A 16,938-nucleotide genomic window follows, 5' to 3' on the forward strand; every position below is an offset into this window, starting at 1 on the left:
TCCCCTGCACGGGACCAGCACATGCGCAGTAACTTCATACATACTGTGCATGTGCTGGTCCAAGCCTCCATGGGCTGCCTTGAGTGACTGGCAGGTCGGACTTCCAATAGGAAGTCACTGCCAGTCACAGTGAAGCCAGTGCAGTCTCACAGGCAGAGAACAGTGGCATATTTTACCGGGGGGGGCATAGGGCCATTTTACCCTGCAGCCCATAGGTAAAAACCGCCACTGGTAGAGATAAGCCAACTTTTTAGGTTGCAGGAAAAAGACAAATTAGAACTAGAAGTGGGCTTGGTAACACATCATGGTGCTTGTCCAGGACTTTTAAACTGTCCAATTGCCCCAACCTGAACCTTTCCACTAAAAGCACCTTCTGAATGCTACTCACACCATCATGTCCCATTTATCAGTGAGCAAGACATATCTCGAATCATTCCATCCTGACTCTTGGAGACTTTCTCACCTAAAATGGGACACTGTTAAGGTGATTGTGCATACCTCCCAACATGACCCATTCCGGGAGAGACAATATGCTCTGTTCCTGGACTTCCTCTTAATCTGGTGGAATTGCCATCACCTATGGTAAAACACCTTCCTTATGAAATAACTAGTTCAACACAGGTGATGGCAATAATATATTAAGAGAAAAGTCCAGAAACAGAGCATTTTGTCCCTCCTTAAATGGGTAAATTTGAGAGGTATGGTTGGTAAGTGAAGGCCTATGTGCAATTGGGGGGGGGGGGGGGGGGGCATAATGTGTTTTGATAATGTAGAGACAATCAATCTGACAGGCATTTTAACTTGACGTGAAGATAAAGTCAATGGGCAGTTTTTAGGCTAACTTTATTGCTACCTTTAATTAGAATGCCAGTGTCAACATTTTCTATATACCGTCGTGTCATACGTCAACATGTTTCAATGTCAACAATTTGCAGATGTCAACATGTTAGATTTCAATATTTTAACCATGTCAACAGCATAACATTCAAAATTCAGGTGTCGACATAAAGAATGTTGACAATCTGCATATCTATTTTGCGTGGAGTATATATCAAAAGAGGTGTGCATTATATGCACAGTACTGTATATGCTGAAAGAGAAAATTGACATAAAGCGTCTGATTGGTCACTGTGTATTATATGCACATTCTTTTTGCACAGTTAACTGCATCAATTTTCATAAAAGTCTTCCTTAATACTGAATTCTGGTCTATCCAAATGTTATCTCTTCTTTTAATTATTTTTACTCGCACAATATTTCATTATAAACTGTTATATGCTGTGAATGGCAGATTTTGTTTCAAATGAATGCAAATGAGTTTCAACAAAGTTCAGAAGGTAAGCATGTTTGTCAGGAAAATAGACGTTGCAATAAAGCGCTTTGGGAGAACTGGTATGAGGGGAAATCTCTGGGGCAACATTATAAAGTGCTAAATTATACAGCAAAATGGACTGCATGTTATATACAGCACGCAAATAAAAAGTAGAAAGATGCAAATTCTTGCTACAGTGACTTGCCTGCTTTGTATCATAAAGAATTATTATGAATTTTGAGTGTAATTCACATGTTCTGTGCCGCGGAGAATAATGTTTACTGTGTATATGGCACTATACCAAACTGAGGGGTGATTAATATGATTCTGAAGCAAGAAAGGCACGAATCACAACTGACAAATTCAAATAGGAATTAATGCTTCATGACAAAAAAAGCTATAATTCTGATCCCAAAACCCCAGGTTTGTTACTGTTATTAATTGTCTTTTCTTATAATGATGGCTTATTGGGAATGATGAAAACTGTGATGAAATTGCTGTAATTTCATGTATGTGCGAAGCTCCTGAAATGTTTGCCTACCCTCCCAGAAAGGCCGGGAGGCTCCCGAAAATCTTGTCCCCCTTCCGCTCCCCCCCCCCCCCCGGAAAGATTAACGACCCTCCCAGATATCGTTGCCCCCCCCCCCCCCATCTGGGGGAAGGGGCTAAAGATGCAAATCATGTCATTTAACCCCTCCTCTAAAGCCTGCGAGACTGTAAAAGTAGGCAACCCTGACTTACCACATATAATTAATCCCACATCTATGTCATACTATGGGTGGGACCACACATGTCCGGTTTTGCAGTGATAATAATCGGATATGCACTAACAAATGCGATTATTAACGAAAAAGCTGTCCTTTGCAAAGCGTGGCCATCCCTGGACTTCGTGGTCTGAGATCTGTGAGTCCCTCTGCAGAAAGCATGTTGGGAGGGATCCATGACGGATCCTTCAACCAGCGGTGCAAAGTAAAGCCTACATGCTTCTAGCTTTTGCTGGTTTTGCCCTCCACACCGAAGCCACGACATATGAGGATTAGTGCATCGGGAAAGGTAAAAACCCTGAAAACATGGTTTTTACCACATTTCCCCTTTAGTGCATCTGCCCAATATGACATTGGGTATCTGGACTTCCATATCATGGAAGAGAGGCAGCATCTCCCCTGTCTGCTACACTAGTGAAGCAGGCTTGATAAGGAGATTAACCCCAGCAAAGAATGGAGAAGCTAACAGATTAAAGTTTGCGTCACCCCTTGAAGTGGACCCGCCAACCACGTCATTATGTGGGCTTAGTGACATCACCTGCCAGCCCCGCCCTCTGACCTGCCATACTGCACCTTCTAAGTGGGCTTTTCCTGAAGAAGAGATAAGATATGAAGGTAATTATGAGTTAAGAGCTGGTTGGCATCCACTTTATCACTTCCCAAGGCTTAGTATACCTTCCCCTTGTTTTGTTGTCTGTGTTTAGTGCTATTTAAGGGAAAAGCTGCTGTAGATGTGTATGCTACATTATATCTACCCACACATCTTGTTAGGTGATAATTTTAGCACCTGAAAAGTTTTTGGTTTTGTTATTGCACCAGACTATCTGCCATGCAGTGGAACATCATTACTGAAAACTCTGCCATTGTGTAGTATTAGGTACTGAGAACTTCTCTTCTGGGTTACCTCACTAAAGGTTAAAATACAATCTCTACCACTTCTTATTATTGTTGTCATAATTACTTAATGATTGAAATTGCAGAAGGGAGAGCTTGAATTTTGTAGACATAACCCTTTGTGTAGTTTCTTATCTATAATCTGCGGAGAAGGGTGAAAAAAAGATCTAGATGAAAAGACTTGATATAGTTTGTGAATATTCTTTGATGATTTTAGTCACACTATTGCTAAGCAACTCCACGTCTGATGATGAGGTTGGGTAGGAAGAGCATGGTAAAATAGAAAGCAGAGGAATTATATTGTAGAAGAAAGAATTGTATTAGAGGAGTGTATACCATTGTGGAAATAATGAATGCTGTCTGTCACTTACAGATCTTTAATATGTTAGCTCTACTAACCATTTAACTCTCAAGATGCTGAGGTGAATAGATTCAATTTATTTGAAAATCTATGTGTACAAAACAGGCATTATGAAAAGTAGTTGAAGGACAAATTACTGATGACCTTGGTAACATTGTCAAGGTCAGCCTTGATCATTCTTTGACCTACAATCACCAACACCCTGTTTTCAGCAGCTGATGAGCAGGAAGGAAATCTTAGATACGGACAAGCAGAAGTTGTAGGATAATACTGAGCAGTCAGCCATGACCTTGATCAAGTTGTATTTTGGCAGATACACTTAAAGGAGTTAGAAACATAAATCATGTTCACTATTAATTATTATATTAAATACTACATACTATTTTGCTTACTTTAAGCACTATTGTTTCATATACAGTATGGGTAATAATGTTAATAACCGAAACATCAGCATGGGAGTCTTGCTGCTATAACTATATATATATATGTGAACCAAGCATCCATGAGGGGCAAATACCCAACAAGGGGGAGAGACAGGGTAAGGACAATAAAGATAAGGGTAGATAAACATGGGACCGCCAAGCAGGAAATGAAGGGGTCATGTTTGGTGCAGGAAGACTAGGGGCTGGTTCATGCATGTCGAGGGAATTAGGCATGTGGGAGGTGAATGAGAACAAGCGAGGGAAGGCAGATGAGATTAATGAATCATGGATCCCTACTTACTAAAATCATTTAATTTAAAGTAGAACCTTTTGTGCATACAGTACCATTGTGTTGTGCATGACACTGTCACGCCTATCCACATGATTCATTACAGCATCCATGAGCTTTTTGTAAGACAGAACTAAAGCAGCGCTTACTTTCTGACGTGGAAGTAAACTTCCCTGCCTCGTTAATCACCGCCGTCAAAAGGATGTTCACTTGTCAATCCTGCAGACGCCTGAACAATGCTCGGACGTCAGATTTTGTTTAATTGAATTTATTTAAAGGCAGCTTGGTGACACATTCAGTTACTCATATGCTAGAGACTGATAACTGCCACACAGCATGGTGTATTCTCTGGTGTCATTTAGCCCTCAGGTTCTCCTCTTTACCAAAGTAAATCAGTTTTACAAAGCATAGCTTTTCTGGATTTGAAAATGAATTGCACCATGGATCAATGGATCTAAATACGGCCCAGGCAAAGCTGTTATATGAGGAAAATACTGTATCTCTTGCTGTTTTGTAATCTAAAAATATGTTCAACTCAGTGATGTAGGAAGTTTTATTTCATTGACCTGGTTTGGTATGAACTGTGTTTCAGTCTCCAACAATCTAGACACGGGGTGTCTCGAAATCTACCAACAAGTCATGTTTTCCAGGACACCTGTGGATCTGTAGAATGTGTTGGTTAGGGATGAATGCAGCACATGTTTGAAAATGTGACAGTTAGTGATGACCTGTGCACAAGCTAGGTAGTCTGGAACGTGTCGTGAACTGTTGGTAGATCTCAAAGAGCGGTCAGCACTGCACTATGGGATGGGATGGTCCTTTACCTGTGCCTTCATCAATGCTTTCCTCAAACCAGTGGTCGTTCTGATGGACCCATTCTCCATTACACTTGAAAAAGATCTGCAGGGCAGGAATAGCTCTGCAGCGGAGATTGATAGGATTGCTTTTGATGATGTAGGCATCTTCAGGCTCCATCTGGAAGTAGGGAAGGGTACCAGGGGCAGAAGGCAGGGATTCTGGTAGAGCTTCTCCATTGTTGCTTCCTGGCAACATAAAGTAAAAAAATTGGTTACAAATAACATCCCCCGAAATTCCTACATTTTTTTATAGAAAAAGAACATGAAAATAATATCTCATAATTCAAACACATTAGCATATAAACGGCTAACTTAGGCCCTTATTCTGGTTCACGCGCAAAGGCAAATTCCTTCTCAAATGGACAAAACTATGTGCACTGCAGGTGGGGCAGATGTAACATGTGCAGAGAGAATTAGATTTGGGTGAGTTACCTTGTTTCTGTGCAGGGAAAATACTGACTGCTTTATGTTTAAACTGCAACATACATATCTCACTTTGAAGTAAAACCCCACAAAATGTAATTCTCTCTGCACATGTTACATCTGCCCCCCCCCCCCCCCCTGCAGTGCACATGGTTTTGTCCATTTGAGTAGGAATTTGCCTTTGCGAGTGAACCAGAATAAGGGCCTTAATCACAGGCACCATACCTCTCATTTCCATCAACAGGAAATTTTTGGCAGGGTGTGGGGGGGAGGGGGCGCGCAAAATTTCAAGCTACGCCACTGTGTGCATGACATCTCACCTCCTTCAAATACATATTCCTCTTACATCCTCCTAATACACATACCTGTCATCCCTTCCTAATACACTGCCTGTCTCCTCACCATAATATGCATATCTCTAACCTCCTTCCAATATGTACACTGTAGCTCTTGCCTCCTTGTGTATACCCTCTCCTCCTATTTATATTTAAAGATACACCTGTCTCGCTTTATACTCAGTAGCGCACGCAGGGGGGGTTTCTGAGTACCCAGAAACCCCCCCAGGAGTCTAAGGACCCTATGCTGAAAGCTGAGGGTCCCCTCTTTCCATGGTTATAAGAATTTTAAAAATCGGCCCTTGGGAACCGGAGATATCTGACTTCAAAGCAGTGGTCCCCATCCAAGCCTATTAATTGCTCTTCCCAGTCAGATATTTCAGGTTCTGTCTGACTTAGAGTTTTTTTGAGGAAATATTCCAAAAGCTGGGACTCTCCCCCTTTGATGGACACTAGTAGCTTGTCTCTACTGTTCCCAAAATCAGAGATATCAGCCTTCCAGCAGCTGGTTACTGCTCCAGCTCCACACACCTGGTATGTCATTTTATATTCTCGTTGGCAGATTGCTCTGCCTCCTGAACTCTCATCCCCTAGTACCCAATACAATTTGGTAGGTGGGATTCTCTAGTTTTTAATTCCATTAAAATCTAAGAAATCTATTTCTGGGAACTGGAGATATCTGCAGTCAAGCAAGCTGTCTTCCCACCAGAAAGTTATGAATAATAAGCCCACTCCACTATACACCCCTCCTCTGTATATTAAACATCCTCTACCACCCTGGAAGTTATGTATCAGGGCCCTTTCATTCAGCCCAATGCCCCCTTCTCCAGGGGCGGGCTGGGCCGGGGGGCAGAGTGCCATATGCCCCCCGGGCCGCTTACCCACCCACTGGCTGCGGGCCGTGCTGCGGCTGGATCAGCTTCTCCAGCCCTCCTGCACTGGCCGCGGCTTACAGAACACGGCCGCGGCTACAGGAAAATGGCCGCCGGCCCCCTGCACTGAGGACATGTTCTCAGTGCAGGAGGCCGGCGGCCATTTTCCTGTAGCCGCGGCCGTGTTCTGGAAGCTGCGGCCAGCGCAGGAGGGCTGGAGAAGCTGATCCAGCCGCAGCACGGCCCGCAGCTAGCGTGGGTAAGCGCTCTCCCCCCCCCCTCCCTCACCCCAGCATATGTGTTTCTGTCACTGTGGGGGCATATATGGCACTGTGTGGGGGCATATCTGGCACTGTGTGGGGGCATATCTGGCACTGTGTGGGGGCATATCTGGCACTGTGTGGGGGCATATCTGGCACTGTGTGGGGGCATATGTGTATCTGGCACTGTGGGGGGCATATCTGGCACTGTGGGGGCATATATGTATTTGGCACTGTGGGGGCATATGTGTATCTGGCACAGTGGGGCATATGTGTATTTGGCACTGTGGGGGCATATGTGTATCTGGCACTGTGGGGGCATATCTGTATTTGGCACTGTGGGGGCATATGTGTGGCACTGTGGGGCATATGTGTATTTGGCACTGTGGGGGCATATCTGGCACTGTGGGGGCATATGTGTATCTGGCACTGTGGGGGCATATGTGTCTCTGGCACTGTGGGGGCATATGTGTCTCTGGCACTGTGGGGGCATATCTGGCACTGTGGGGGCATATGTGTCTTTGGCACTGTGGGGGCATATGTGTCTCTGGCACTGAGGGGGCATATGTGTCTCTGGCACTGTGGGGGCATATGTGTCTCTGGCACTGTGGGGGCATATCTGGCACTGTGGGGGCATATGTGTCTTTGGCACTGTGGGGGAATATGTGTCTCTGGCACTGTGGGGGCATATGTGTCTCTGGCACTGTGGGGGCATATGTGTCTCTGGCACTCTGGGGGCATATCTGGCACTGTGGAGGAATATGCGTATTTGGCACTGTGGCAGAATATCTGGCACTGTGGCGGCATTTGTGTCTGGCACTGTGGGGGCATATGTGTATTTGGTACTGTGGCGGAATATCTTGCACTGTGGGGGCATATCTGGCACTGTGGACATCACATTGTGCAGTGTAATGGGCATCATGGTATGGGGCGTAATGGACATTACGGTGTGGGGAGCATTGGGTAATTGCCATCACAGTATGGGGTGTAATGGGCATCAAGGTGTGCAGCATAATGTGTAATTAGCATCACAGTGTGCGGTGTATTGAGTAATTAGCATCGCAGTGTTGGGCGTAATGTGTAACTGGCATCATGGTGTTCAGCATAATGTGTAATTGGCATTACGGCATGTGGCTTTATGTGTAATGGGTATTACAAGGTTCGCTAAAATGTGCAATCTGCAGGTACACAATACAATCATGGTACAGGCAACGCCCCTTATGATAGGCCACGCCCCTAATTTTTCGGCGCGCCTAAGGCGCGCAAAAGCATTCCTTCCGGCGGTGACTTGGCTGATTATGGGCCAGTGCTCTGGACTTGCCCCCTAGGCTAAAAGTTGCCAGCCAGCCCCTGCCCTTCTCCCTCCCCATCTCCCACCATCTGTGCAGTAAAGGGGTAATTAGTGGAAATTACTGATCCAGGCCCTACATGCTGAGCAGTTGATATAATACCCCCTACCACCCGGGGCAAAGCTTCCCCCACCCCTACCGCTGGAGGTTCGGTAAGTGCCCCAATACATTGTTATGCCCAGGGGTCTACACTGCTGTTGATGCCCTTGTATGTATATATATATATATATATATATATATTTTTTTTTTTTAATTATTATTATTTATATACATTTGGTCTATCTATAATACTTTAACTGACCCGACATATACTGGGTCACCTAAGTGTCCATCTCCGTGCTTTGCTCCGCCCCTCTGGAAACCCCCTTCTGAAAATCCTGCGTTTGCCACTGATACTAATGCCTGAATTGAGCTGACTTATACCTGAGTAAGCAGCATATCAGGTGGTATCTTGTCCACAGCAGAGAATGATTATCAAATGTATTTTTCTGGGAGATTAGGACTATATATCACTGAACTAGGATGCACATTCCTTTGTCCTGCTAACAGAACCATCAGGGAATCCTAATTATCCAATCACACCCACATATAAATCTAGGTCATGAGAGAAGCATAATGGAAAGATAAGAGGACTAATGACCACCTGTGACTGGCAGGCAATCAGCGATGCACTATTCGGTATTGATCAGTTATTGTGCTGTGTCACTGTAAATAACAGCAAAGCATCTATAGGGGGCTAGGATATAAATCTAATACATGGATTTTAAATTGCACCTATAAAAAATATGCTGATAAAAACCCATGCACCCTTTTCTCTGCAAACTTTCACAAGTTCATTTCAGAGACGATTGAAAGCGGCAAGGAGATCTTAAAAGGTTTCCTGATAGTCTCCACCCACAGCATAATAAACTCCTGTGGCAGTGGAGTAAATATTGCTTGCTGGGAATGGGTTTTATAGCAGTGTTTGATTGCAAAACACAAAGAAAAGGATTTGTGATTTACTAGAAAGCAGACAGCAGGTGTAAGATGTTTAATGTACAGAGCGGCTGCTAATAATTAGTACATGTGGCAAGTAATCGATAAAACCAAGCATTTTAGTAGATGTGCGCAACAGAGGATACGTTTTCAAAGAAAAACTCATTTCAAATGAAAGAATTTTAGATTCTGCCGATGAAACAGGTTTATTTGATCCAAACGATGCACAGTGATCACCTGACACACAACAAGCTGACCGTATCATTTGCCTGTAACCGTACCGAGTAATAATACAGCGTTAATCAGCCTGATGATTCAAAAGCCATATACCTTCTCCTTGACTGTACATTTATTTTTCATTTTGCCCTGGTGCGGTTTGCATCCAATCATAAAATATTCATAGCGGTGAACTTCTAAGGCAGAGATTTCGAGTCTACATTTACTGATCAGAGGCAGGTATTAATAGCAATGTAATTAGCACAACCTGGTGTGGGAAATACAGCTTGTCCTGGCAGGCAATGGAATCATGCTACACATCACCATCAAAACAATACCTCACTGACCTCCAACTGAGAGGATTCCACCTGCCCTGCTCTTGTGCTCCAATGCTACCTTCCTAAATCATGCTCCCACCTTGCCCACTTGGTCAACCTATTTTTCGCCTCTGGCTCATTCTGTTAATTATTAAATGATGTTATTGTCTCTGACACATCCCAGCATGCCTTGCCATAGTTTTAGCATTCCCTACTAGAAAAACTGTGGCAAGGCATGATGGGAGTGGTAGATGCACAACAGATGGAGGGCCATAGTTTGGGCATGCCTGGCCTACAGTAGATCATCAGTCACATGTTCTACCCCTCTTGGGGTGTCTACCCTTTGACATATGTCTGTAGCTCCGACTACAACTGGGAAATTCCCCTTCATAAATCATCACCTTCATCTACACATTAGTGTTCCTTACAATCATACACACACACATATATATGTAAGGTGCTGAGGGAAGATTAGGCCACTTACAAATGTTGAATTTCCTGTGTAATAAACTTACTTTTGTGAAAGGTCAAACCATGTTACAGGACTTATGTATCAGCCAGGGGCAGCTAAAAATGTAAATGATAACATGATATGCTCCAGCAAAGCTATCAAAAAGTATTCTGGAAGATTAATGGGTGAGAGGTTATTATCCCCCAGGCAGCACCAAGGAAATAAATAGGAATTTTAACATACCTACTTTCCTCTGGCTGCCCAAGTGAGGTATTGTACTCATATAATAATCTTGTATTGTAAAACCCTCAATCATATCTAAATTGTATGTACGCTGTACTAGCATGCACAAGTGAATTTTATATAATGCTGAATTGCTGTCAGATCCAGCTGGTAAAAAAAAAACAAAGTATCAAATATTTTTTTTAAAGTTTTTTTTTTTTTCAATGTAATTTTTTTTATATAAAAAACGCAAGATAACCGTAATGTATGTTATTTTATTACTGAATTTAAGCCACACTTCTGGCTGTCTGAGAGGATCGGCCAGTTTGACATGGCAAGGGGGCAGCATACAAGGGGGGTGCTTTTGGGGACTGTCAAGATTGCAGGTATTGGGAGACAGGGGTGGGGCCGAGAGGAGGTTAATTTTCGAGAGTCTCCCAGTCATTCCAGGAGAGAGCAATATATGATGAAGTGCAAGCACTTATTCACATTTCTGTCAGATTCAGATTTTCTGTCAGAACCATTCTAGGCCCATTAATAATTTGTGTAAATTGTCAAATTTTTGTTTTATAGCAACTAATTAGTTAGGTTAGTAGTAAATTGTGCAGTAGTAGTAAATATAGGAATACACATTCATCTCCTGATGGCTAGGTCGTCTCCTTATTGCATTGTCAGGCTGTGACTTACAACAGCAATAGCAGAGATTGGTTCTTTCTGTGCACAGCATGGAAGCCAAGCTTGTTTCTAATCATTGAAGAAAAAAAATGGGATATGAGAGACCAAGGTGTTTTCTGTCGATGTTTGCTGATGTTTGGTCGATTTAGATCAATTTAAAATGACTCTTAAACAAATCGATCAACATCGACACATAAATAAATACATAAAAATAAATATCCAACCAACATCGCTCGAAATCGATCTTGAGTAATTATAGCCCCCCAAAAAAGCATGAAGAGAGATCAAGAGAGAGATAAAAAATCACTATCCAATCAGTGTTACAGATTTTGTACCTCGTTATATAGATTATGCTTAAAATCTGACAGTTTGGAGAACAAAGGGTGAAGAAGTGAGACAGTGGAGAAAGGTGCCACAGCAAACATTGCAGTATTATTTATCAAGTGCATTCTATAAAATTCTACGTAGAAGCTGATTGGTTACTGTGGCACACTTCTCTACGGGCTAATTTCCCCACTCGTATCACTGCATCATACATCTACCCCTTATTTCTTTCCACTTTATCTCTCTTTGTTCTTTGGTAAATACCACCCTTAACCCTTTGAGTGCCAACATCTCTGTGAGAGATGTGCAAAATAGCCGCTTAAAATGGCAACATCTCTGAGAGAGATGTGCAAAATATTGGCTAATAATGCCAGCGTCGCTCACATTTGTTATATAAATTGAAATAAAAAATGTTGTGTAAAAATAGATTATATTTCCTATGTAAGGTAAATATCACAGCCCATTATGGTGAATAATAATGTTTGCTTGGCTATTTTCACACCAATTTTGACAAATTCACTTGGCACTCAAAGGGTTAATAGAAGTTTATCTGGTGTAGGGATGCAGGTAACATTCTGTTATGTAAAAGACAATGGCGGTTTTTACCTATGGGCTGCAGGGCTGCACCCCCCCAGGTAAAATCTGCCACTGTCTCTGAGACTGCTCTGGCTTCATTGTGACTGGCAGTGACTTCCTATTAGAAGTCTGACCTGCCAGTCACTCAAGGCAGTCCCATTGAGAGGCAGCCCCCAAAATGGGTTCTGCGCATGTGCAGTACCGCGGATTATACTGCGCATGTGCCGGACCCAGGAACCTGATTAAGCCTCCGGGGACTGCTGCAAAGGCAGCCCATGGAGGCTTGGGCCAGCGCATGTGCAGTGTGCATGAAGTTACTTTTACTGCACATGCGCTGTACTCGTGCAGGGGACCGGCAGGTGCAGGGAGCGTGGGGGCGGCAGCAGCAGCAGAAGCGGAGGGGGGGGGGGGGTCATGCATTGTGGCAGCTCCCCTCCTCCAAAAGGGTAAGAGCTGCCACTGGTAAAAGACCTGATACAAAACTCGTCAGCAAATAGGCATACTATAAACTTCTAACTATAACTATTCCACCCATCTTCAGAGATTTGTGATTCATGGTGCTCCAAATCTGCAGCATACGCACCTGGTTTATGCTGTTTCATTATGATCTACTTGTATTTGTATCTACTCTCATGTAGGTCGAATGACGCACCTCCTAACAGGCCTAATTGGGCAAAACTCCAAGGGGAAAATGTATTCACCTGCTACTTCTCTCAGCACTAGGGTTAGACGTAAGTAGAGGTGGTACAGTACCAAATGGGCCATAACCGGCACAATTTGACACTTAAATTGAACCTCGTTATGCATGAAGCAGATAACGTGAATCACTTTTCTCTACATTATCTGCAAACGTATCGATTTTGCCATCATCATAATGGTGTATAGCAACAAAAATCATTCAGATGTTATTAAAAAACAATAAGCACACTTTTGTGGCACTTTTCACATATTGGTAAGATTACCTTTTGGTATGCGTGCTAACATGCAGTGTAGTTACGTTTCTTCTACAAGTGTCTCAGAATGTTGGTGAGCTCTCTGGTTGCTTCATCTCAATAAAAGGCAAAGCAGGAGCAAGCTATAGTTGCACAATAAGTGCCTCTGTGGTATATCTTCCCATAATTGACATCCTGCATCACCTTCTACCACAGTGATGTGGCTAAGTGCTCAGATACATTAAAAATAGAGTCATCAGAGAGCTGATACTATGACTCACCCGGCCACTGGAGGGCAGAAGTTGGAGCAGATGTCGTCCCCTGGATGGGATGGAGGTGAGCCGACACAAAATTGCCAATACCAGGGCTGCCATCAGGAAGTTTGGGGCCCGGTACTCACTTCCAGTCCGGGCCCCACCCCCCCTCACTTAACTTACCGTAACCCGATTCCTCCCCTATCTCCTCTTCTGCTGAGCTGCAGATCAGAGGTCCCGGAGTGCAGGCATCTTCGACTCAGGATGCCTAGTTATAATAAGAGCTCGTGTACCGACAGCCACTCTTTTTTTGTCTGCTGGTACATAAGCTCTCATTGGCTCAAAAGCCAGTGCAGCATATTAATTGCCCGCCAGCGTCCTGGGTTGAATAGGACCTGGGACCTGCTTTGTTCAGCGCATTGAGCACAGCAGAGGCAGACCGGGGGGGGGGGGGGGGTGGTAGGCAAAATTATGTGCCCGGGCCCTTCCAGACAGCTGTACCCACAGCACCCCCCTATTGGCAGCCCTGTCCACTACCTTGGAGGGGACATATGCTACAGGTCCTACTGAACAAATGGATAGATGCTAGAATATCGCTACCCGGAAGTTAAAAATTCTGGGTAGCGACATACAACGAGCATGTAACTCCGGTCAATGAGCATGAAACCCCTGGCAATGCGCATTATAATAAATGTATGGGGGTGGGTTGCCAGAATTTTGTGGGGAAGGAGGGCACAAAATATTCTAGCGACACCACTGAGTTGCAGACAGTCAAAATGGTAGGAGGGCCCTCTTCACAAGCTTACAATCTATAGAGAAATAGGCATTGATACACAAGGATAGGTGTTATCTATTGTCTAATGGTGGACAATATTGTAAAGGTTCTTCTTGGGCTGAATGATACGATGACCCAGCAAAGTTGGCCTGGGGTTAGTAGGATGGAAAAGTGAGAGAGAAAATAAGTGAGGATATGCTTGTACTGTACAGTGGGGATGTAATTGGATGGGAAAGGTTTATGAAGGTTATGTGGGAAGTTCTGGAATCCAATTAGATTGCCTGTGTAGTCTCATAACGGGGGCATGGTGTGGGGGCATGGAAGTGTATCCTCATCAATGCAGGGGTGTGGCCTCACAATGGGTGGGCAGTGTGGGGACATGGACCCATAATCATGGCCATCCTCTACAGATTGTCCAGTTTTAATGGATGCCAGCTCTATGAGTCCTGCATGCCATTCCAGGGGACCGGCAGTGGCACCCAATTTTTGGGAACCTCCCGGCTTATCCGGGTGGGTAGGCAAGAATAGTTTAAGTATATTGGCATTGTTTGCTACCTGTAACTGAATAAATAAGAATGTTACTCTTCAAAATATAAAATATAAATACAGGTAGAGTCTCCCGTATCCGTAGATCTATTATCTGAAATATTCCAAAAACCGTGTGTTTTATTTTTTGGGGAGGGGGGGTTGTCCCCCCCCCCCCTTGCCCCTTTTTTCATACTTACAAAGTCCCCCGATCTCTAAAGTCTACAGCAGTCCCAGGAGCGCATTGTGCGATTCACTACGGGGACCGCTGAAGACGATCCTGAAGGTCTCTGTAGATCCCGGGGGACACTGTGGACATCGTGGGACCATGGGGGCACCACCAGGGGACCAGGTATTAAGAAACAAAATTATTCCAAAAACCACAAATATCCCTTATTCAAAATTCTCGTGGTCCCGAACATTTTGCATAAGGGATACTCGACCTGTATATTGAAGTCTAAATTTAAGTCTTGGACCTGCAGATTGGTGCTAGCTGGCAAATATTTTTGGGAGAAATGTATCAAACCTTAGAGAGAGATAAAATGAAGAGATATATAGCACCCATTTTCCACCAAACTTTGAAACATCTACCTTGAATCTACAGCAAGAATTCTGCAAGCCATATCTCACATGCTTGTGGGTTTGCTGATCCCTGCATTATAATGTATTTGTGTACGTAGAATCATGTTATTAAGTCATCCCAATAATATAATGTCATTTTTAAACATGCACAAGATAACATTTTGTAGAGAGGTATAAAGTTGATGGCTATAAAGTAATCCGCAACAGTATGGGTTGTATTTGAAAATGACAGTTAGGGGTTGGTTGCTTGGTATTTTATCTGTGTCCACTTTAGCTCTGTCCAAGGCTAGAGAATGTGTTGTTAGATCATCAATAAGCCGGAGCATGTGGACCCCCGACTAATTCCATTGCCACTGCGCTCGCCACATTTACCATTCTGAATCCACGTGAATGATAAGACATGAAATACTATTAAAAAATTTTAGAAAATTGTGAACATTGCATCTCAACCTTTTCATATGTCAACCTTTTTCCATATCAACCCTTTTGGTTGTGCCAACTTTTTTTTGTCACTATCGATCCTAGAACATTCCGTCTGCTTAGTACAGTTCTGTCGCTGAAATTTCAGCCCGGAACATTGCTGGGGCCTCATACACTAAATTGACCTGCCTCTCTATCAAGACACAAGCCTTTATCTGCCTCCGCTCATTTCCCAAGAATGTATTAACGTCACAATGCACAGGTCACACTCCTCCCGTCAAATGCCCAGGTGACAGGAAGAAAATTGCTCTGCCAGCTGCGCAACTACGAAGGACGAAAAATCAATTCCCCTTGCAATCTGTGGCAGAGGAAAAACTTCATCGACAGGTGGTTGGTATCTGTCTGTATTGTAATACAGAGGACGGAAAAAAAGTTATCATATTCACACAGCATGTCCCTAAATGTCTCACTCCTGCTTATCAAGCTTCTGAAATTTGATTGTGTCTTTCATTCATGTGAGAATAAGGCCCATTTACAGAAACTCAGCTGTCTGGGAGTTTTCTGCCAGGATATAACCATTCACACAGTCAAAAGGGAAAGATTTATGAGCCGTCAGCCTGAGTTTCAAACCGATTGGTTTGGCTGCGGTGTCAGCAGAAGAGAGCAACAGCAGCAGTGGGCTCCGGGAATCTGGAGAGTCGTATTATGCTGTAGCGAGATTTTGCGTCCCCCCTCCTACACGGGAAAGTTAAGAGTCTGACAGGCGTGATGCTTTATGGATGATATCGCTTCAGATAATAGACTGAAACACTCACGCATGAGGGAAACCTGAGAAAACAACCAAAAAGGCTAGGAAGATGAGGTGAATTTAGCCAGAAGCTGAAGAGGGAGCTGCACTGTGTAATAAAACCAAGCTTCCCATGTAATTCAAACTTACAAGTAGGTTTTTCTTTTTATTAATACTTATTGCCTAAATACAGTAAAAGAACCAGTCATTTTGGGAACTGAAGGTATAATTTTATTAGGACGAAAGCAATTAAAAAGCAATTTACAGAGCACCTGGTCAAAACCATGTTGCTCTATAGGTAGGTAGGGCCGAGGTAAAATGTGCGGTACTCTTTACCTAGCACGGCGCCCACGATTTTGATCGTGGGCATCGCAGCTAAAAAAATCGCGGGCATCGCGGCCATTGAATGCACTAAAAATCGGGTGCAACGCGACCGATGCGATGCCCGCGATTTCCCATAGGGATCAATGTTAAATTTCTCGATTGACCCGATTTTACTGTTCAATGCCTCAATTGACCCGATTTTTCCATAGGAAACAATGTTAAATGGCCCACAGAGGCCAAATAGCCACCCTGAAGTGTGAAATGGCCCCCACAATTGTTAACGCCACCCCACGATCAACGTCAACCCGAAGCGTGGCGAGCGCAGCGGTACGCGTCCTACGACCTTTTCATACCCTCACTATCCACGTCGGCGTGGAGTTGAGAATAGAATAGTGTGGCGAGCGCAGCGAGCCACCGAGCCCGAAGCGTGGCGAGCGCAGCGAGC

At 43.8% G+C, this 16,938-nt stretch overlaps 1 protein-coding gene across 2 annotated transcripts in view; it reads right to left on the bottom strand.

Moving 5' to 3' along the window:
• Positions 1 to 16,938, bottom strand: part of UNC5D (unc-5 netrin receptor D) — a 525,831-nt gene that overhangs the window by 325,644 nt on the left and 183,249 nt on the right. For both annotated transcript variants that reach the window (XM_083184486.1, XM_083184487.1), the window contains exon 2: positions 4,867 to 5,085. In XM_083184486.1, the coding sequence (XP_083040612.1) occupies positions 4,867 to 5,085 (219 nt within the window). The remainder of the gene's footprint in view (positions 1 to 4,866; positions 5,086 to 16,938) is intronic.

Source organism: Crinia signifera, chromosome 4 (genome assembly GCF_055691185.1).
Source record: "Crinia signifera chromosome 4, ASM5569118v1, whole genome shotgun sequence".
In the NCBI taxonomy this organism is placed as follows: Eukaryota; Metazoa; Chordata; class Amphibia; order Anura; family Myobatrachidae; genus Crinia; species Crinia signifera.